We start from the raw sequence: 23,262 nt of genomic DNA, 5'->3' as shown, positions 1-23,262 counted from the left end.
ACGAACGTACTTGCGTCCCGCTACGCCGTTTATATAAGGCTTACGTCCGGTGTAAAGTTATCCCTTCTATATGAGGCGCTGCCAATGCTAAGGTATGGACGTCGGAACAGCCATCGAATTTTACGTCATTTACATAAGTGGTACGTGAATGGGGCTGTGCGTAGGTTACGATCACGTCAAAAGCATTGAGCCGACGTTTCTTAGGGAGTATTTGCGACGTGATTCTGAGCATGCGCCGTAAGAACGGACATTCATTTACATGGGGTCACGGCTAATTTAAATGAGGCATGCCCCCTACCTGCCTATTTTGAATTAGTACGGCACAAGATCTTTCAGAATCCTGTTCTGGGCTCCATGATTTACGTTGGCGTAGTGCATATGAGATGCGCTACGCCAGCCAAAAGGTACGCCGCTGTACCTGAATCTAGCCCTATAGGTTTTTAATAAAATGGAGAAGAGTAAAACCTATGTTAGCTCATTATTTCTGTCTGTGACTTTCTGTCGTGGCTGCTGGTGACTGCGAACCATGTTTCTTATCCTGCTGACAGTCAGAGGGATATGAAGTGAGACTGTCAAAAATACAAATGTACTGATGTTCTAAATTAGACACCTAAAATAAACTGTTGTTTGTGCATACCCTACTTTAGGATGATTTTTGTTCCTGGTTCAGGCATGTGCAGGTTAGCATATTAAAAAGGAGTGCCCACATGTAGCACTAACCCCGGGGGAGCCGCCTAAGTATATTGGGTTCCGCACTCTGCCTCTCAACCCCAAGAACAGTTCCAAAACAAAGAGCGATACGTTTAGGGGTGTATCATGAAATCAATGGGCCTGCGTGCAAAAGTGGGCCCCCCAGACACGGCAAATATAAATGCTGCGCGCTTTGCTTACTGCTGCGAAAATTGGGAGTGGCTTATATATAGTGTATGCAGTGCAGGCCTCTGTTGGGTTGGCCATTGACAGTTTTCAGTGGGCTGAATAAAATAAAGCCTAACTGATTCTTCCATTTCAATTTCCCCCAGGTTAGTCTGCCCCTCAGTGCAAGGTCAGTTACACCCCCCAACCAGTTTAGTCTCTCCCCCAGTACAATTCCTACCGGATCACTCTGTCCCCTAGTGCCTGTCCCCAGTACCAGGATTGGGCACAGAGCTCAGCAATAAAAGATATACCCAGGGGCCCAGATTCAGGTACATTTGCGCTATATTTGCGGAGGCGCAGGGCAACGATTTTGCCCTGCGCCCCTGCAAATATTTTGCGCTGCCCTCGATTCACGGAGCAGTAGCTCCGTAAATTGCGAGGGCGCGCCGGCAAAATTGCCCGGCGTAAGCGCGCGCAATGTAAATGATCCCGCCTGGCGGGAATCATTTAAATTAGGCTCGCTCCCGCGCCGAGCGTAGAGCGCATGCTCTGTCAGGAAACTTTCCCAACGTGCATTGCGGCAAATGACGTCGCAAGGACGTCATTTGCTTCAAAGTGAACGTGAATGGCGTCCAGCGCCATTCACAAATCACTTACGCAAACGACGTGAAATTAAAATTTCACGTCGCGGGAAGGGCGGCTATACTTTAGCATTGGCTGCGCCTGCTATTAGCAGATGCCGTACGGAAACTCCGTACCTTGCGTACGCAGGGCCCGCACAACTTTGTGAATCGGTGTTAGTATGCAATTTGCATACTATACGCTGATCACAATGGGAGCACCCCCTAGCGGTCAACGCAAGTATGCAGCCTAAAATCTGCGTGGCATAAGAGCCGTATGCCACGCAAATTTTAGGCTGCAGTCGGCGTAGCGATGTTCCTGAATCAGGAGCATTCGCTACACCGGAGCAAGTAAGCAATTGCGCCGTGTAACCTATGGTTACACGGGCGCAATTGCTTCTTGAATCTGGCCCACGGCTTCTTTTTTTTCTCAGAGAATAGGTGCAGGTACTCACCCCCCATATTACAGAGTACAGGGTTCAGAAGTGTACAACACAAAGAACTAACGAGTATGCATTGCACAGGCTACAGAGTTCAAGAGATCAAGATTCTTTATCTCACAGGGAGCACAGGAGTGCGTATCGCAAAAAGAGCACAGGAGTGCGTATCGCACAAAGAGCACAGGAGTGCGTATCGCACAAAGGGCACAGGAGTGCGTATCGCACAAAGGGCACAGGAGTGCGTATCGCACAAAGGGCACAGGAGTACGTATCGCACAAAGAGCACAGGAGTGCGTATCGCACAAAGAGCACAGGAGTGCGTATCGCACAAAGGGCACAGGAGTGCGTATCGCACAAAGGGCACAGGAGTGCGTATCGCACAAAGGGCACAGGAGTACGTATCGCACAAAGAGCACAGGAGTGCGTATCGCAAAAAGAGCACAGGAGTGCGTATCGCACAGAGAGCACAGGAGTGCGTATCGCACAGAGAGCACAGGAGTGTGTATAGCACAGAAAGCACAGTGCGTATTGTATGTGTGTTGGGCACAGGATTGATTGTTTTGCTGGGCAGAGGAGTGCATGGAGTAGAGGGTTCAAGAGTGTGCTTCAGACAGTGTTCAGAAGTGCAATGCACAGGGCATAGAGGTAGGCAACACACTGGCCAGTGTACAACAAATATTGCCCCCTTCCCCAATATAGACTCTCACCTTAAATTACCCCAATACAGACTTTTCTCTACTCTTGGCTCTCCCTCAAGTCAGCAGAGATGGTATAGCATGCTGGGTGTAACTTGGTCCCTATAACCCACTGTCTGTAAAGGGTGGGGGGGTGTAAGGTAGACAAGCTGAGTGACTGTCTTATATCAACCTACTGCTTGCCCCTTACAGCCTTTCTATATTGATGGTAATGGATGGCCAAGTCAGGGAGGAGCCAATGAGGAGCTATGGACCAGATACATTCACTCTCCCCTCCATTCCCAGGTTGCTGTCTGTGCAAAGTTCTGGCCAGCTTGCAGTGTACACACACATTTTCTCCTGCTGATAAAGTAACAGGCTCACCACCGAACCCCCCCCCCCCCCCTCACATACAGTGCCTTACAAAAGTGTTCACCCCTCTTGGCTTTTTACCTACAGTAGCCTTTAGTTCAATGTTTTTTTAACCTGTTGCCGACCGTGCTATAGACAAAATACGTCTACAGCGCGGTCAAGTTATTCTGGGAGAATCTTGCTCCCCCCCCGGTCTAGAAGAACCGGCGCATCACGGATCGTGGCAAATTGCCGCTGATAGCGGTCGTTTACCACGTGATCACTCCGACAAATGATGGAGCGATCACTTGTAGACAAACCGGTGTCATGTGATGTCGTCGGTTCCTACCCCCCCTCTCTGTACCGATCGGTACAGTGTGAGAGGAGAAGGGGAGGGATCAGATGTCAGCAGCAGTGCTGTGGGCTGGATCTGTGACAATTGCAGTCACAGATCCAGCCATCCATCCCTCCGTGCTCAGCCATCCCTGTGCAATACTCTGCAATACCCTGTGCAATACCCTGCAAATACCCTGTGCAATACCCTACAAATATCCTGCAAATACCCTGTGCAATACTCTGCAAATACCCCGCAATACTCTGCAATACTCCGCAATACCCTGCAATACTCTGCAATACCCTGCAATACTGCAATACCCCGCAATACGTCCCCTCCTCCCGCCACCCGCCGGTGCTTCTACCGACTCACCACAACGATCGAAGCCAGGATCTTTTTTTTATTTTTTTTTATTTCAGGCTTCCTAGCCTAGAAGTGAGATGTGGGGTCTTATTGACCCCACATCTCACTGTAAATAGGACCTGTCATGCTATATTCCTATTACAAGGGATGTTTACATTCCTTATAATAGGAACAAAAGTGATCAGAAATTTATTTTTGGGGAAAAAAGCTTCAAACTAAAATAAATAAAGTAAAATGAACAATACATTTTTATTTATTTTTTTAAAGCGCCCCTGTCCCCATGTGTTCGCATGCAGAAGCGAACGCATACGTAATTGCCGCCGACATATGAAAACGGTGTTCAAGCTACACATGTGAGGTATCGCTGCGAACGTTAGAGCGAGAGCAATCATTTTGGCCCTAGACCTCCTCTGTAATGACCGCCATTGTATTCTCTAGGGTCTTTGCTAAAAAAGCATATATAATGTTTTGGGGTTCCATGTAATTTTCTAGCAAATAAATTATGATTTTTACATGTAGGAGAGGAATGTCGGAATTGGCTTGGGTGCTCCAGAATGCCTGAAGGTGCTCCCTGCATGTTGGGCCTCTGTATGTGGCCACACTGTGTAAAAGTCTCACACATGTGGTATCGCCATACTCGGGAGTAATAGCAGAATGTGTTTGGGGTGTAATTTGTGGTATGCATATGCTGTGTGTGAGAAATCTTGATTTTGCAAAGAAATGTGGGAAAAAAATGACAACTTCAAAAAACTCACCATGCCTTTTTCTAAATACCTTGGAATGTCTTCTTTCCAAAAAGGGGTCATTTGGGGGGTATTTGTACTTTTCTGGCATGTTAGGGTCTCAAGAAATTAGACCGTCAGTACCTCAGGTGTGATCAGTTTTCAGATATTGGCACCATAGCTTGTGGACTCTATAACTTTCACAAAGACCAAATAATATACACCGATTTGTACTTATTTTTTACCAAAGATATGTAGCAGTATAAATTTTGGCCAAAATTTATGAAGAAAAATTACAAATTCTATACATTTTATAACAGAAACAAGAAAAAATCTTTTTTTTTTTTACAGAATTTTCAGACTTTTTTTTTTTATAGCGCAAAAAAAAAACCCCAATGGTGATTAAATACCACCAAAAGAAAGCTCTATTTGTGTGAAAAAAAGGACAAAAATGTCATATGGGTACAGTGTTGTATGACTGAGTAATTGTCATTCAAATTGTGAGAGCACCGAAAGCTGGAAATTAATCTGGTTAGGAAGGGGGTTTAAGTGCCCAGTGGTCAAGTGGTTAATCTGAATTATATGTGATGAATCTAAGTTGGTAAATTAAAATTTGAAAAATAAATACATAAAACTATTTTTCAGAATAAAAAAAATTATAATTGGCATGTGCGTATGTATTCACCCCCTTTGTTATGAAGACCATAACAAGCTCTGGTGCAACCAACTACCTTTAGAGGTCAAATATTTAGTGACATGATGTCAACCTGTGTGCAATCTAAGTGTCACATGATCTGTCATTACATATACACACCTTTTTGAAAGGCCCCAACACCTAAGCAAGAGGCACCACTAACCAAACACTGCCATGAAGACCAAGGAATTCTCCAAACAAGTAAGGGACAATGTTGTTGAGAAGTACAAGTCAGGGTTAGGTTATAAAAAATATCCAAATCTTTGATAATCCCTAGGAGCACCATCAAATCTATCATAACCAAATGGAAACATGGTACAACAGCAAACCTGCCAAGAGACATCCGCACACCAAAACACACAGACTGGACAAGGAGGGTATTAATCAGAGAGGCAGCACAGAGAGATAAGGTAACCCTGGAGGAGCTGCAGAGTTCCACAGCAGACACTGGAGTATCTGTACATAGGACGACAATAAGCCGTACAGCCCCATAGAGTTGGGCTTTATGGTAGAGTGGCCAGAGGAAAGCCATTACTTTCAGCAAAAAACAAAATGGCACATTTGAGTTTGCGAAAAGGCATGTGGGAGACTCCCAAAATGTATGGAGGAAGGTGCTCTGGTCTGATGAGACTAAAATTTGACTTTTTGACCATCGAAGAAAATGCTATGTCTGGTGCAAACCCAACACATCACATCACCGAAAGAACATGTTTTTCAGCAGTCGGGACTGGGAAACTGGTCAGTGTTGAGGGAAAGATGGATGGTGCTAAATACAAGGATATTCTTGAGAAAAACCTGTGCCATTCTGTGTGTGATTTGAGGCTAGGAAGAAGGTTCACCTTCCAGCAGGACAATGACCCCAAACACACTGCTAAAGCAACACTTGAGTGGTTTAGGGGAAACATGTAAATGTATTGGAATGGCTTAGTCAAAGCCCAGACCTCAGTCCAATAGAAAATCTGTGGTCAGACTTAAAGATTGCTGTTCACAAGTGCAAAATATCCAACTTGAAGGAGCTGGAGCAGTTTTTCAAGGAGTTATGGGCAAAAATCCCAGTGGTAAGGTGTGGCAAGTTCATAGAGGCTTATCCAAAGTGACTTGGAGCTGTGATAACTGCAAAAGGTGGCTCTACCACGTAATTGACTTTAGGGGGGTGAATAGTTATGCACATTGACTGTGATACATTTGCCTATATGTCTCAGTTTAATTCTCCCTGCTTGCCATTGTGATTACCATCCGGTTATTGAAGTGCTAATGTCCCCTCACTATTTCTAAAGGTTAATTAATCTATTGTGTTGTGTGAAGGAGATCTGTGTTTAAGTGGCTTGTGTTAATTATTCTGATTGCTTCATTGTGGTAATTATCTCTCTATATGAGGGGTCGAGTTGTCTAGTTAATGTATTCAGTACTCAGCGTCATTCATGTCATTGTCTAAAGAAAATGTGTTTTCAGACTCGGCTCCGTCGTGTCTGCCTATAATCTGTATGGAAGCCCCAGTGTGAGGGGGGCGGAGATTTGTCATTGTAACAGTTTTGGAAATGACATATAAGCTGTGTGTTATAACATTAAACTCTGTCTTGTTCTAGCAGTAAGCCTGGACTAATGTGTGGCTTAATGGGCGATCTCAGGAATATACCTCCTAGTGGAATATTGGGGTGATGTTCTTATGGAAGAAGGGAATCTTTGACGGGGATATCATACCGATACCGTCACAATTGGTGGCAGCAGTGGGATTTTCCCTTCTATTCCCCTTCACACCCGGATTCCAAGCAGACACTGGAAGAACTACTGGAAGTTCGTGGAAGAATTGCTAGCAACAAAACCAAGCGGGTCATCATAGCAGAATCAATGGAGATAGACCAGGAGAACGGGATTGCAGCAACGCCAGCGGTACAAGAGATGGAGACACCAGTGATTCAGGAGGAGGAATCGCCAGCCAACAAGCTAATGAGAGAGAAGCTAGCATGGTTCGGCCCGAACCCAACGGCAGATGTGGTGCTGAGAGTGATGGAGCTACAGGAGGCTAAAGAAATAAGGGACGCAGAACTACAGTTAAAACTGGCAGCAGTCCAACAAGCAGCCGCACCTTCTCCGAACAGTGAGTACAGCACAGCAGACGCAAGGAAGATTCCGTTTAGCGCTTTTAAAGCTTTTGATGAAAAGGACTGTGAGATTGATAACTACCTGGCGGATTTTGAGCGACAATGTAACCTGCACCGAATAGCTAGAAGAGAGTGGGTTGCAATATTGTCAGGCAAACTGTCAGGCAAAGCTTCTGATGCTTTCCGGACCGTGCCAGATCAGGATATCCATAGCTACGCCCGGGTTAAAGAAGTGCTCCTGGCTCGTTATGCAGTAACCCCAGAGTCCCACCGACAGAAGTTTAGGGACTCACGCAAAACCACGAAAGACTCTTATGCGGAATGGGCATGCCAGTTGTCCCTGTCGGCCTCTAACTGGGTTAACAGCAGCCAGGCCACCACCGCAGAGGACATTTTGCAACTAATGCTCCTGGAGCAATTTTACAATCACATCCAGACGGACGTCAAAGATTGGGTGAGAGATCGCAGGCCCATGACTCTACCAGAGGCCGCGAAGTTGGCGGATGAATATGTGGATACTCGCAAGACAAACCAGGTCACACCACGGGTACAACCTCCACGACCATCGGCGCCCTCACACCCACCAGCCGCTAGATACCAACCGCCTAACAGACCAATGACATCTAGCCCTCGCTACCCACGCCAGGAGGACAACGAACAACGCTGCTTCCGGTGCAAACAGTTGGGTCACTTCAAGCAGAATTGCCCCATGAATGACAACACCAGGTCAAATTGGTCTCAACCTGGGTACCGCCCACCAGCAGCAGCCCATTGTGTAGACTCGGCTTGGGATCCCCAGGAGCTGGGTCAGGAAGAACCATTGGGCACCCCTTACGAAGCCCTCATGGTACAATCTGTTATTACGGACAACAGGGAACACCATTGTCAGCTGGTCATGGGCGACAGCCATGAGCCGGAGGGGCCTTGGAGGGGGCTGGGCAGCAAGAGGCACCGCCAGCTACCCTCCAAGAAGAAGAGGTCCTGGAAGTCATATAACCAGCGGACCTGGGAGGAGAAGAAGCGACTGGAGGAGATGGAATCGCAGCGGGCGCCCCAGATGCGGGCCGAGATGTTCGCCAAGGGCCCACCGGTGGCCCCTTACCCCACCACCCAGTTCCTGATGATGAAGGACCACATGGAAAGCCTGCAGGACATGAGCAAGCAGGATCTGATCCGTGAGTACATAGAGCTGGAGGAGTGCATAAGCCGCATGGAGGAGGAGAACAACCACCTGAGGTCACAGCGGGCTGACCCCCCCAGGCTCCATGAACTGGAGATGGAGCTGGAGAAGCTCAAAGAGGAGAACCGGCGGCTGCGGAGGGAGCAGGGGGTGGCTGACCTTATGGGGCTCTGAGTCCCCTTCCCCCCCCCCCGGACTCTGAGCACCAGTGCTACAGCATTTCAACAAATATAACTTTTTCTTTTTATGAATCTCCTGTGATTGTCACTTCAGAGCCATAACCTGCCCCCTCCCATAGCGGGACACCTAGATGGCGGCGCACAGACCCATTCGCCGTCTTCACACTGACTTCTGGTGACTTTGCAGATCGCACAAAGACTTGGGGACTGACCGGCGTGTGATCTGACGACCCGGTGGCATACCTGAGTCTGAAGCAGTTGCCAAGGGAGGTCAGTCATGCCAAACGGAGTTAACCTCGGACTAAAAGCTCTAAACCCGTCAACCCTACTGGACCAGGGAAGGTCCAACCGGGTTTTCCTGAGCAGGGAGAAAAAGGGGGGCCATTGTGATACATTTGCCTATATGTCTCAGTTTAATTCTCCCTGCTTGCCATTGTGATTACCATCCGGTTATTGAAGTGCTAATGTCCCCTCACTATTTCTAAAGGTTAATTGATCTATTGTGTTGTGTGAAGGAGATCTGTGTTTAAGTGGCTTGTGTTAATTATTCTGATTGCTTCATTGTGGTAATTATCTCTCTATATGAGGGGTCGAGTTGTCTAGTTAATGTATTCAGTACTCAGCGTCATTGATGTCATTGTCTAAAGAAAATGTGTTTTCAGACTCGGCTCCGTCGTGTCTGCCTATAATCTGTATGGAAGCCCCAGTGTGAGGGGGGCAGAGATTTGTCATTGTAACAGTTTTGGAAATGACATATAAGCTGTGTATTATAACATTAAACTCTGTCTTGTTCTAGCAGTAAGCCTGGACTAATGTGTGGCTTAATGGGCGATCTCAGGAATATCCCTCCTAGTGGAATATTGGGGTGATGTTCTTATGGAAGAAGGGAATCTTTGACGGGGATATCATACCGATACCGTCACATTGACTTTTTCTGTTATCTTGTCCTATTTGTTGTTTGCTTTTCAAAGTTGTGGGCATGTTCTGTAAATTAAATGATGCAAATCCTCAAACAATCCATGTTAATTCCAGGTTGTGAGGCAACAAAACACAAAAAAAGCCAAGGCGGTGAATACTTTTGCAAGGCCCTGTACCTGTGATCGCTTGGCACAGCAGAGGAAGCCTTCCTTTACAGTTTATGCAGATCACATAGACTCCAACCTCCACTGAAACCTCTGTGAAGGAAGTCTTCCTCTTCTGTGTTCAGTCAAGCAGCCAAGCTCTACCCTCTGGAGTCTCTGAGCTGCCGGGACTATAATCATAGGGCCAGATTCAGATAGGAGATACAACGGCGTATCTCCTGATACGCCGTCGTATCTCTAAGGCCGGCCGGTCGTATCTATGCGACTGATTCATAGAATCAGTTACGCATAGATATGCCTAAGATCCGACAGGTGTAAGTGACTTACACCGTCGGATCTTAGGCTGCAATTCCAGGCCGGCCGCTAGGTGGCGCTTCCGTGTCTTTTACGCGTCGAATATGCTAATGAGCATTTACGCCGATTCAGAAACGAATGACCGCCCGGCCCTTTTTTTTTTTACGTCGTTTGCGTTCGGCTTTTTCCGGCGGAAAGTTACCCCTGCTATAGCAGGGGTAAGTGCGGCGTAGCCTATGTTAAGTATGGCCGTCGTTCCCGTGCCAAGTTTTGAATTGTTTACGTTGTTTGCGTAAGTCGTTTGCGAATACGGCCGGACGTAATTTACGTTAACGTCGAAACCAACGACGTCCTTGCGACGTCATTTGGAGCAATGCATGCTGGGAAAATTTGCGGACGCCGCATGCGCTGTTGGATCGGCGCGGGGACGCGCCTGATTTAAATAGTACACTCCCCCTAGCCGCGGAATTTGAATTCCGCCAGGGGATTTACGATACGCCGCCGCAAGTTTTGAGGTAAGTGCTTTCTGAATTAAGCAGTCGCCTCAAAAACTTGCGGCGGCGTATCGTAAATCAGATAGGTTAGCGGATCTTTAGATCCGCGTAACCTATCTGAATCCGGCCCATAGTATCAAGACATGGGGCTCTGGCTGTCTCTGCCTGTCAGACAGAAATAAAAAAGTCCATCAATGCTGCCACCTCTCGGGCCCTTCTGATCAAAATCATGGGGCCCAAGAAAATTATGAACTGACTTTTACATACTCCATGTGTACAGTGTGTGTCAGTACACAGTGGTCTCCCCTGCCCTTATGGGACCGTGTTCACCTCACACCCTGCACACATGGACGATACGCCACTGAATTAGATATTGACAGCCCCTATGTAAACATATGTGGCCTACGTGAACAGGCAAAGGGCAGGGGAATGACTTTATCTATGTCAGACAACTCCCTTCTGTACCTCAACCCACAGGTGCAAACAAACAATAAATGAAGCATCATAACATTCAGCCCCCTTAACCACTTCCCATCCTGCCCATTGTCATATGACGTTTGCAGATGGGATCTCCCAACCTGGGTGGGCATCATATGATGTCCTCGGCTCCCCGGAAGTATAGGGGGCTCGCGCGCGCCCACCACGTCACTGTGATCGCTTGTGACATAGCAGGAGTGTGGATCTGTGTGTGTAAACAGGAGAGAGCAGACAGATTGTGTGTTCCTAGTATATAGGAACACGATCAGTCTCCTTCCCTAGTCAGTCCCATCCCCCCACAGTTAGAATCACTCCCTAGGTAACATATTTAACCCCTTGATCACCCCCTAGTGTTAACTCCTTCCTTGCCAGTGACATTTATACAGTATTCAGTGCATATTTATAGCATTGATCGCTGTATAAATGTCAATGGTCACAAAAGTGTCCACCGCAATGTCACAGCCACGATAAAAAAAATAAAATCGCAGATCACCACCATTACTAGTAAAAAAAAATGACATAAATCAATAACTTATTTTGAAGGCGCTATAACTTTTGCACAAATGCTTGTTGTATTTTTTTTTTTTTTTTTACCAAAAATATGTAGGGGTAGAACCACAAAGAAATTACGCCGGCGTATCTACTGATACGCCGGCGTAATTTCAAAATTCCCGCGTCGTATCTTTGTTTTGAATCCTCAAAACAAGATACGACGTCATCTCGGCTAGATCCGACAGGCGTACGTCTTCGTACACCGTCGGATCTAAGATGCAATTTTTCGCCATCCGCTAGGTGGCGTTCCCGTCGTAATCCGCGTCGAGTATGCAAATTAGCTATTACCGATGATCCACGAACGTACGACCGGCCGTCGCATTTTTTACGTCATTTCCGTTCGGCTTTTTCCGGCGTATAGTTAAAGTTGCTATATGGTGGCGTACTCAATGTTAAGTATGGCCGTCGTTCCCACGTATATTTTTTTCAATTTTACGTCATTTGCGTAAGTCGTCCGTGAATGGGGCTGGACGCTATTTACGTTCACGTCGAAAACAATGACATCCTTGCGACGTCATTTGGAGCAATGCACCCTGGGAGTTTTTACAGACGGCGCATGCGCAGTTTCGTTCAGCGCGGGGACGCGCTTCATTTAAATGAAACACGCCTCCCCTGTGTATCTATCACTCTCAGTGCCACCAAGGGGGCCCCCAATTTTGGTGCAGCGTGGGTTCAAGGACCAGCTGCTTTGGGGAAAGTGCAGGGGCCCCCCATGCAGCTGGGGCCCCTGGGCAGTGCCCAGGTGTGCCCTCTCATTAAGACAGCCCTGGCGTTACCCCCAGTGGAGCTGCTGGATTTTTGGGTGGCGTGTTACCTCGTGGCTCCTCCGAAATTCCTAGGATTGAATGATGGGTATTGCATATAGTAGAAGTAAAGGAATGTCCACGACAGGTGCTCTTTGCTGTGCTCTTTATTACCCAGCCGGGTAAAAATAGTAAACTTGTGGTGAGGAAAGTAAAGCTGAAGAAGATAGGAGAATAGCAGATTCAGATGTAATGATAGGAAACAGTCCTGCTCCCAAACGTGACACTTCTTTGCACCACTCCCGCCGGAATGGGTTTAGTGTACCCGGACAGGCCTCTCTCACTGACCTGGCAGCCGGAGTATCACTCGGACAATTATAGGATAAAGTCTCTGCCACAGACCCTCCTTGGTGAACTTGAACTTGGGAGAAAGTCTCTGCCACAGACACCTCTCAATGAGCCCCAGAAAGATACCTCTGCCACAGGTCCCCTCTGGGTTGAATTCTTGAAGATATGCCTCCTTAATTGAGTTACGTCTGGATCTCCTTCAACTTGTTGCACAGGTACCAATTGGCAGGTGATCAATCCCTCGGTGTCCGGCTACCTTGATCCCCGGTGGTTTGTCCAGGCCCTTTTGGACCGCCAGCCTCTCAATGGCGCTCCTCAGACTGACTCCCCACCTAACAGCAATACAGCTTGGGATCCTCAAAAGTGGAAACCCAGTCACTCACTGGGTCCCCGTCACTGTTCAGATGCTCCGGGTCAGCATGGCCCCGGAACCAGGAACACCGCGTGGCACGCACGCCCCAGGTAGGCCAAAAAAGCTGGGGCGCCGTGATGTGGCCACCCTAAAGGTGGGTGCCACACTGGAGGAAGAAGACCCAGAGCCAATGGCGTCTGCCCCATAAATACCCCTCCCCAGCATGCACAGTGAGGACAAACCCTTGTGATTGGCTGCTGGGAAAGAGCACCCAAACCTTGACTCCACCTGCAGCACCGGGGCTGGAAGAACACCATAGTACAGCAGAATGGGCTCACAGCACAGCCAAGCTGAGACAGAGACCGTATTTTGCTACTAACAATCTGGATCAGAGTTTAACTACACTCTGATCTACCCTTAAATTTAACTAGCACCAGTACTATAAAGTACAAAGGTGCTACATGTATATACACCATAGTTTGTGGACTCTATAACTTTCCTACAGACTAAATAATATAAACTGATTTGAGTTATTTTCACCAAAGAAATATAGCAGAATACACTTTTCCCTAAATCTACGAAGAAAGATTATTTGCTAAATTTTATAACAGAATCAAAGAAAAAAAAAGTTGTATTTTTTTCAGTGACAGCAGCAGGAGCCAATGGCGTCACTGAGCCAATGAGGAGCGGTATCCCGGGCAGCCGAGACACTCCTGCAACATCGCTGGATCTAGATGGACCTCAGGTAGGTATTAGGGGGGCTGCTGCACACAGAAGGCATTTTACCTTAATGCTTAGAATGCATTAAGATAAAAAAAACTTCTGCCTTCAGAACCACTTTAGTCTCCTCAGTCTGCTTCCTTGCCTTGCATAGTACAACTCTGCTTTTATTATTTTCTTCAAAAAACACATCTCGCATTCCCTCACAGAAACATCAGCATCATCCTTACCTGCAGATGGGTCATTTTCTGGTGAAACATAAAGAACATTTTTAAGTTGACTAAACCTGAGGTAAGTATAGTAACAAGTCCTTTTTGCAACATCAGAACACCCAATAAGGAGATAGTATGCAACCGTTCAAAACTGCGTGGCTTGGTCACTAATGCCAGGAGTCTGGCGGACAAGGAGTATTTAGATTTTGTGGGAATTTTTTAGAGACTTGGTTCAACAATTCTCATGATTGGCTGGCAATCATTCAAGGGTATTCCCTATATCGCAGAGATAGGGAGAGTAAAAAAAAAAGGGGGAGGGGTAGGCCTTTATATCAGAAATTATGTACAAGTGAATGTGAGGGACGACATCACCAATGGAGCAAGGGAGGAGGTGGAATCTTTATGGGTAGAGCTCAAAGGGAGGAAACCAAGGGGAAAGTAATACTGGGAGTATGATATAGGCCCCTTAACCAAAGGGAGGAGGGGGGGGGGGAGACCTCCTATCACAGTTTGCAATGGCGGCAAGGATGGGAATTGTCATTATAATGGGGGATTTTAATTATCCAGACATAGACTGGGCAGAAGGAACCGCACATTTGGCTAATGGGATAAAATCCTAGAAATCAAGGAACACGGAGGAAAAATGAGTGTGCTTTAAGAGCATATTAAAAGGGTATTAGCCAGTGCATCCCAATGGGAAATAAATTTATAAAAGAGCTAGTAAAAGTGCTGGGTGGCTTAACTCCATCGTAAAATTGAATATTAAAGCAAAGGAGAAGGCTTTCCAAAAATACAAGGCTGAGGGATCATCAGCATTTCAACTTTACAAAGAATGCAACAAGAAATGTAAGGGTGCAATCAGGACGGCTAAGATAGAACATGAAAGGAACATAGCGGAGGAGAGTAAAAAAAATCCCAAGAAATTCTTTAAAGCGTAACACTTTTGCTGAGAAAAAAAATTCCCCTCTGGGTGATCGATGTACATTCTTGCAATCCTCCTTGCAATTAGAACAACCTTTGTTGCAGATTCCTACCTTTTGTTTTTCTGAAAAAATCCATGTGTGTTTGTCTGTGTGTCAGGTGAGTACGTAACGAGGCTGAGATGCAGAGAGCAGTTCACCCTTGTGACTAGGCGCACTCCACCCCCTGGAGGTGATACAGGGGGTGGATGGCACATGGCACAAAGAGGCACTGGCAACCAGCAGGAAGAGTAGGTCTTGCAAGATGATCTGGGTAGAGCTGGACAGCTGTGCGATGACTGGTGGGTTGGATGGCCACAGGAGGATACTCCAACAGGCTGAGGGTCAAACACAGGTGGGTGCAGTTCTGTCCAGAACACTGGCTGGAGATACAAGAGTCCAGAGCACAAGTGGAGAATCAAGGCAAGGAGGCAGAGGGCCAGTCCAGGTTACAGGCAGATAGTCTAGCACTGGAGACAAGTAGCATGTCCGAGATGCAGGCAGAAGGTCAAGGGCTGGAGACAAGTAGCAGATCCGGGTCACAGGCAGGGGGTCAAGCACAGATAGCAAGGCAGAGGCCGTTAAACAGGCCGAGGGTCAGATCCAGGAGAAGAGCAGAGTAGTCAGTGTCAATCTGGGTCACAACAGGAAGTCAGATACAGTTAACAGGAACCAGGCTCAAACAGGAAGCTGAAGACAAACCAGCAATCTGTCAGAGTGGAAAAAGAGGAAAAGCAACTGTGAATAGAATAAATGTAGGAATTATAAGCAGCAGTTATTACGTCAAACAACATAAAAAGCACAAATGGAAAAAAATATAACTGCGCTAAACCAGGTTTTAGTGCTCTTATCAAAGAAAACTAGAGGGACAAATGCCCAAAAGGTGTGTCAGTACCTAATGTAAATGACACAGTGGTACGTGCTTATATAAATAAATTGAAAATAAAATAAAATAAATGACCATAAACCTAGATTGGGGCTCCAACTGCCTAGAGACCCAACACACTATTTAAGCATCAAACACCTCTACCATTGCTGAAAGGTAATAATGCATAAACTAAACAGTGTTAAAATATAAAAAATTGGAAAACACCAAAAAGTTCGTATTTTTCAAACGTTGATATCATAGAGAAGAAAAAAAGAGTCCATATTAGTGTCAGTTGTTAACACCCGTGCCAATATCGACATGCAACTTCTCGTGATCTATAAAGGCTTCTGTGTGAATCCACCACCAGCTTTTGCAATCTGCTTACCAGATATGGCGGTCCCAACGGACCAAGTCCAGCATGTAATTCCAAAAAGAACCAGCGTGTAACTCCAAACGCAATTGCTACTAGTTTCCTGATGCAGCAAACTCCACATTTAATGTTCAGTATACCAAACAGGGAAAATAAAAAAGAAATGCTTCCATAGCATAAAAACCAGGGGTAACTTTATTAACTACTATTAACTATTTAAAAACATTCAGCCATGCAGCTCTGGCCGGACGCTTGCAGGCAAACAGGACCGCTCGTGGAGAGGTACGATGAGAGGGGATGACACCAGCGTGCCGCTCGCTCCACCCGACGCGTTTCGTGAAAGAATCACTTCGTCTCGGGGCACGAGCGGCACCCTGAGTCACCCCCTCTTATGGGCAACAAACAAAACAATAATTGGAACCAAGCCTCGTTCCGGGCTTCATGCGCAGCGCCAGAGTCCATGGTGATAGGACGTTGGAGCGATTACTTCCGACGTCACCACTAGCCAACCTCCGCTAGGAGAGACCACCCACAGCAAGAGGGGCAGGGACGTCACTCGGCGTGCGGACGGAACCCGGAAATGCATGGGTACCAGACACAACACTCTTAGAACCAAGCCTCGTTCCGATCTTCGCGCGCACGCGCAGCACCCGGTTCAATGATAACAGGGCACTGATGCGCTCCAACCCGACACCGTCAATGGCCAGCTCCCACTAGGAAACCACCCACAACGGGAGGGGCGGAAACGTCACTCAGCATACGGATGAAACCAGGAACTATATCAATCATGCAGTGTCCCGGAAGCGGATCTAACACCGCAAATCCCGGGGACACGGCTACTGATAAACATTCTCACTACAAAGTACAACTTTGAATATACATGTGCCATAAAAATTCCACCTAGTGACAACATATTTCAAATAAAGAGTTTTGCAGAACTTAGGATAAATTAAATAAATAATTAATTCGTTAAAAATAAGGTACATACATATCTAACGTTATATCATTGGGGCCTCAGCAGTGATTGAGGCATCACTGTTGTTCCCAGGTCCTCAAATAGTACCCGAATACATATTGATTCAGGCCACCGATGCATGCATTTCCCCCCAGAGTCACAGCCGTATTAGGCGGCTGCCCGCAAGAGGAGGATCTACCGCATCAGGAACCTATCACTAAGTAAATACATAATAATATAAAATAATTAAAATAGATTAAAAAACCCATTAAGTATTAACACTATAATGGAATTAAGTCTTCATCCGAAATGTATAATAATGTTTACCCTTCAAATGCTTTTGGAGCAAAACAAAAGGGGACAAAGGGAGGGCATCTAATGCCAATTGGTTCAGGAACCAACCACCCGGAGTCCCAAGACAAAACGAAACCCAAGACTAAACCAGGGAGGAAAAAGGGGAGAGAGAGATGGAGGGGAGGACACGTTATGAGTTGTTAATGAACGCATTAATATCGGTGTCCACATTAAGGCCAAAAGGAAGGTAAGTCCTCAATCTGTGAATCCATGACATTTCACACTTTGAAATTTGACGAGAGAACTGCCCCCCCAGTGGGGTTTGTACTTGTCAATACCTACGAATAATGTAGGTATTGACAACCTCCCGTTGTGGGTGGTTTCCTAGTGGGAGCTGGCCATTGATGGTGTCGGGTTGGAGCGCATCAGTGCCCTGTTATCATTGAACCGGGTGCTGCGCGTGCGCGCGAAGCTCGGAACGAGGCTTGGTTCTAAGAGTGTTGTGTCTGGTACCCATGCATTTCTGGGTTCCGTCCGCACGCCGAGTGACGTCCCTGCCCCTCCTGCTGTGGGTGGTCTCTCCTAGCGGAGGTTGGCTAGTGGTGACGTCGGAAGTAAGCGCTCCAACGTCCTATCACCATGGACTCTGGCGCTGCGCATGCGCGCGAAGCCCGGAACGAGGCTTGGTTCCAATTATTGTTTTGTTTGTTGCCCATAAGAGGGGGTGACTCAGGGTGCCGCTCGTGCCCCGAGACTAAGTGATTCTTTCACGAAACGCGTCGGGTGGAGCGAGCGGCACGCTGGTGTCATCCCCTCTCATCGTACCTCTCCACGAGCGGTCCTGTTTGCCTGCAAGCGTCTGGCCGGAGCTGCATGGCTGAATGTTTTTAAATATCATCCTAAATGTGAGTGCAATACCTATGTGTTGTTTGAATAAAGTTACCCCTGTTTTTTTTGCTATGGAAGCATTTCTTTTTTATTTTCCCTGTTTGGTATACTGAACATTAAATGTGAAGTTTGCTGCATCAGGAAACTAGTAGCAATTGCGTTTGGAGTTACGCGCTGGTTCTTTTTGGAATTACATGCTGGACTTGGTCCGTTGGGACCGCCATATCTGGTAAGCAGTTTGCAAAAGCTGGTGGTGGATTCACACAGAAGCCTTTATAGATCACGAGAAGTTGCATGTCGATATTGGCACGGGTGTTAACAACTGACACTAATATGGACTCTTTTTTTCTTCTCTATGATATCAACGTTTGAAAAATACGAACTTTTTGGTGTTTTCCAATTTTTTATATTTTAACACTGTTTAGTTTATGCATTATTACCTTTCAGCAATGGTAGAGGTGTTTGATGCTTAAATTGTGTGTTGGGTCTCTAGGCAGTTGGAGCCCCAATCTAGGTTTATGGTCATTTATTTTATTTTATTTTCAATTTATTTATATAAGCACGTACCACTGTGTCATTTACATTAGGTACTGACACACCTTTTGGGCATTTGTCCCTCTAGTTTTCTTTGATAAGAGCACTAAAACCTGGTTTAGCGCAGTTATATTTTTTTCCATTTCAATCTGTCAGAGTACCTGGGCAGCCTTATATAGGCCAGCCAGAGCGTCGATTTGGTGTGCACTAGCGTGCATGCGCTCACACCATTCACATCGGGCCGCGAATGCGGCTGGCTTGCCGAACTGGTTTGTTATCTGACACTGTGCCTCCGTACTGAGTGGGTCTAATGGGAGTGGTTTCATAATTAACTGTCAGGGGTGCAGCTGCAGGGCACTAATGAGGAAATCTGCTGGGCCTGCATCCCTTTAGACGTGCTCCTATTGAAAGTATTTCTTCAAAAATGACATTTTTGTTGCAGGGGATGCCTGAAATCTGACTTGTATCTTAGGCAGACTTCTGGGAAAATTGGTGAGCCAATCACATAAGCAGGAAAGAACGTTTCTGGGGAGTGGTCAGTATACACTCTTTGTACATAACAACTCCAGGTAGCCATATTGCAATGCATTCTCAGAAAATTACAGAGCTGCAGATTGAAAAGAAAAGGTAATTTTTAATAACATTCAATTACAATATAATTAGTGTCGCAATTATATGTGCTATATTATTTTTTCTTTATTTGCTATTTTTTTTCCCACGAAAGTCGAGTTACCCATAAAGTATAAAAAATAGTAGAAGAGGGAGGTCGGATCATATTGGTCCCATAAAGAATGATGAAGGGAATCTGGTTACAAAAGACAGAGAGTTGGTGAAGGTATTGAATTTATTCTTCACAAGGGAAACGGGGGGATTCAGTAGCCAAGACTGCAATTTTATCCTCATGATACGTCACAGGAAGCACCCTCATGGCTAACAGAGGATTGAATTAGGAATAGACTTGAAAAACTTAACATTAATAAGTCACCGGGACCAGTTCCTTATGGAACTCAGTCAATTAATTGCCAGACCATTGCTCCTTATTTTTAAGAACAGTCTACTGACTGGTATGGTACCAGAAGATTGGAGAAAAGCCAATGTAGCACCAATATTTAAAAAAGGACCAAGATATATCCCTGGGAATTACAGACGAGTTAGCCTAATGTCAATAGTTTGCAAGCTCATGGAGGGGATGATAAGGGACTATATACAAGATTTTTGTAATGAGAACGGTATCATTAGCAGTAATAAACATGGATTCGTGAAGAATCGTTCTTGCCAAACCAATCTATTAACCTTCTATGAGGAGGTGAGCTGCCATCTAGCTAAAGGAAGGCCCGTAGACGTGGTGTATCTGGACTTTGCAAAGGCATTTGATACAGTTCACCATAAACGTTTACTGTACAAACTAAGGTCTGTCAGCATGGATCAAAGGGTGAGTACATGGAATGAAAACTGGCTACAAGGGCGAGTTCAGAGGGTAGTGAATGGTCCGGTGTGAAAAGTGGGGTCCTAAGCAGGGCAATAATATCTCAGCAGGATGTGGAATCCCTGCAAGAAGATCTGAACAAATTAATGAGGTGGGCAATTACATGGGAAAAGAGGTTCAATGTAGAAAAATGTAAAATAATGCATATGGGTGGCAAAAACATGAATGCAATGTACGCACTAGGGGGTGAACTGCTGCAAGCAAAGCCAACAGAATTTTACCATGCATTAAAAAGGAGATAACTCCAGAGATAAAATGATAATTCTGCCACTCTACAAGACTCTGGTTCAGCCGCACCTGGAGTATGCTGTCCAGTTCTGGGCAACAGTCCTCAGGAAGGATGTGCTGGAAATGGAGAAAGTCCAGAGAAGGGCAACAAAGCTAATTAAGGCACTGGAGGATCTCAGCTACTGGGAAAGACTGCAAGCACTGAACTGATTTTCTCTGGAGATGAGACGCTTGAGAGGGGATATGATTTCAATGTACAAATACCATACTGGTGACCCCACAATAGGGATAAAACTCTTCCACGAAAGGGAATTAAAAAAGACACACAGCCATTCACTAAAATTAGAAGAGAAGCAGTTTAACCTTAAACTGCGTAGGGGGTTCTTTACTGTAAGAGCGGTAAGGATGTGGCAAGCAAAGCCAACAGAATTTTACCATGCATTAAAAAGGAGATAACTCCAGAGATAAAATGATAATTCTGCCACTCTACAAGACTCTGGTTCAGCCGCACCTGGAGTATGCTGTCCAGTTCTGGGCAACAGTCCTCAGGAAGGATGTGCTGGAAATGGAGAAAGTCCAGAGAAGGGCAACAAAGCTAATTAAGGCACTGGAGGATCTCAGCTACTGGGAAAGACTGCAAGCACTGAACTGATTTTCTCTGGAGATGAGACGCTTGAGAGGGGATATGATTTCAATGTACAAATACCATACTGGTGACCCCACAATAGGGATAAAACTCTTCCACGAAAGGGAATTAATAAAGACACACAGCCATTCACTAAAATTAGAAGAGAAGCAGTTTAACCTTAAACTGCGTAGGGGGTTCTTTACTGTAAGAGCGGTAAGGATGTGGCAAGCAAAGCCAACAGAATTTTACCATGCATTAAAAAGGAGATAACTCCAGAGATAAAATGATAATTCTGCCACTCTACAAGACTCTGGTTCAGCCGCACCTGGAGTATGCTGTCCAGTTCTGGGCAACAGTCCTCAGGAAGGATGTGCTGGAAATGGAGAAAGTCCAGAGAAGGGCAACAAAGCTAATTAAGGCACTGGAGGATCTCAGCTACTGGGAAAGACTGCAAGCACTGAACTGATTTTCTCTGGAGATGAGACGCTTGAGAGGGGATATGATTTCAATGTACAAATACCATACTGGTGACCCCACAATAGGGATAAAACTCTTCCACGAAAGGGAATTAAAAAAGACACACAGCCATTCACTAAAATTAGAAGAGAAGCAGTTTAACCTTAAACTGCGTAGGGGGTTCTTTACTGTAAGAGCGGTAAGGATGTGGAATTCTCTTCCACAAGCAGTGGTTTCAGCAGAGAGCATAGATCATTTAAAAAAACTATTAGATAGGCACCTGAGTGACCATAACATACAGGGATATTCAATGTAATACTGACATAAAAACACACACAGGTTGGACTTGTGTTATTTTTCAACCTAACCAACTATGTAAAAATGTAACAAGTGCCAATTTTATATCTGATATTTAAATAAATAGGTTTACCCTAATTACTTTTATTTACATAGATGCAGAGGTGGACAGAAGACTCCAGAATAGGACTCATGGCAGATGAAAGAGGCTGGCACAGATGTCTCTGGGAGGCAACATTAAATGTGGTGCCCAAGGAGAGTTACAGCATGGTATGGGAAGCCAAGAAGAAAGCTATGGAGCCTTAAAGTGGTAGTAAAGTCAAAATAAAAAATAAAAAACGCTGACAGGCAGGGTTTCTATTTGAATATTCACTTTTATTGTATAGACATATATAAACACAGTTAAAAACATCCTGTTCCTTCATCTATACTCTATACACTTTTCCCCCCTACCCCTAAAAACCCTCCCTCAAAGAAAAAAACAATCCCATACCCCTCCTTCCCTCCTCAATTCCCTACACCTTCACAAATCCTCCAGGTTCCCGACTCCCTGAAATCCCGCCATTTCCCCCCATATATTCCGGAATCTCTCCAATGAGTCTTCTTCTATGTGGATAGTTTCCTATGACTCTTATCGTTTCAACCCTTGCAACCCAGTCCTTCACACTCATGGCTTCCTGGGACCTCTGAAGACTCTGGATCAGGCTTTTGGCCGCATTTAAAAGAAATGGAACTAAGGTATTATACTGAGTGGCCTATTTCCTTGTGTAGCGCCTGTGTACTTGTCAGTACAGGTGCGATGTTTAAATTTAGTGTAGGGTGACGAGACATCCCCGGTTTCAGGGGACAGTCCCCGGATTGAGGACACTGTCCCCAGCCCAAGTCTGTCCCCAGTTTTGTCTCCAGATTAAATTTGAACAGGGACTGGGGCAATTTCAAAGACAGTCAGTGCAGAATTCAAGAAAGAAAATCTGAATTACACCCCCCCGCTCTGCCACTCCTACTAGCTAAGGGGGGGTGCATTTTTTCCATTATCTGTGCCCCTTTCTGATGATCATGTGCTGGTCGGAGCAGAGAGAATATTTCTTAAATTTTTGGGTGCATGCCCATTCAGCTCCGCTCACATGTTCTTCTGCCTTGGCTCAAGTCCCAGCCAGCCGCCTGTCTATCTCCTTGCCTTCCCTGGCGGAGTGATCTTCCTCCGCTCCCCACCCAGTAGTAGCTGGGGGCCAGAGAGTAAGACTTGACAGGCTGTGATGCGGGCGGAGGCATCAACGATCAAAGAGTCACTGATTGCCGCCATTACTAGTAAAAAAAAAATATGTCCCCGGATTTCATTTAAAAAATTTGGTCACCTTAATTTAGTGGGATGAGAGACTTATTTGCTGTCATCCATGTTTGATTTATTTAAATTCGGCTGTTGCCAGTCCTGAACTGTCCTGTGGGTCATTCTGTGCTCCAGAGATGCAGTTTCATCTCTGGATGGCAGGTGGCTCTAGAGGGGTCCA

General features: G+C 45.8%; 1 protein-coding gene across 1 annotated transcript in view; it reads left to right on the top strand.

The window, feature by feature from the left end:
- The window catches only part of LOC120929407 (methyltransferase-like protein 7A), a 69,458-nt gene extending 47,383 nt beyond the window's left edge, over nt 1-22,075 (top strand). The window contains exon 2 of the mRNA XM_040340816.1: nt 21,911-22,075. Coding sequence (XP_040196750.1) covers nt 21,911-22,060 — 150 coding nt within the window. The 3' untranslated portion in view covers nt 22,061-22,075. The remainder of the gene's footprint in view (nt 1-21,910) is intronic.
- The last annotated feature ends 1,187 nt before the right edge of the window (nt 22,076-23,262 follow it).

This window comes from Rana temporaria, chromosome 2 (assembly GCF_905171775.1).
Source record: "Rana temporaria chromosome 2, aRanTem1.1, whole genome shotgun sequence".
Lineage (NCBI taxonomy): Eukaryota > Metazoa > Chordata > Amphibia > Anura > Ranidae > Rana > Rana temporaria.
This window is presented reverse-complemented; position numbering and strand designations above follow the sequence as displayed.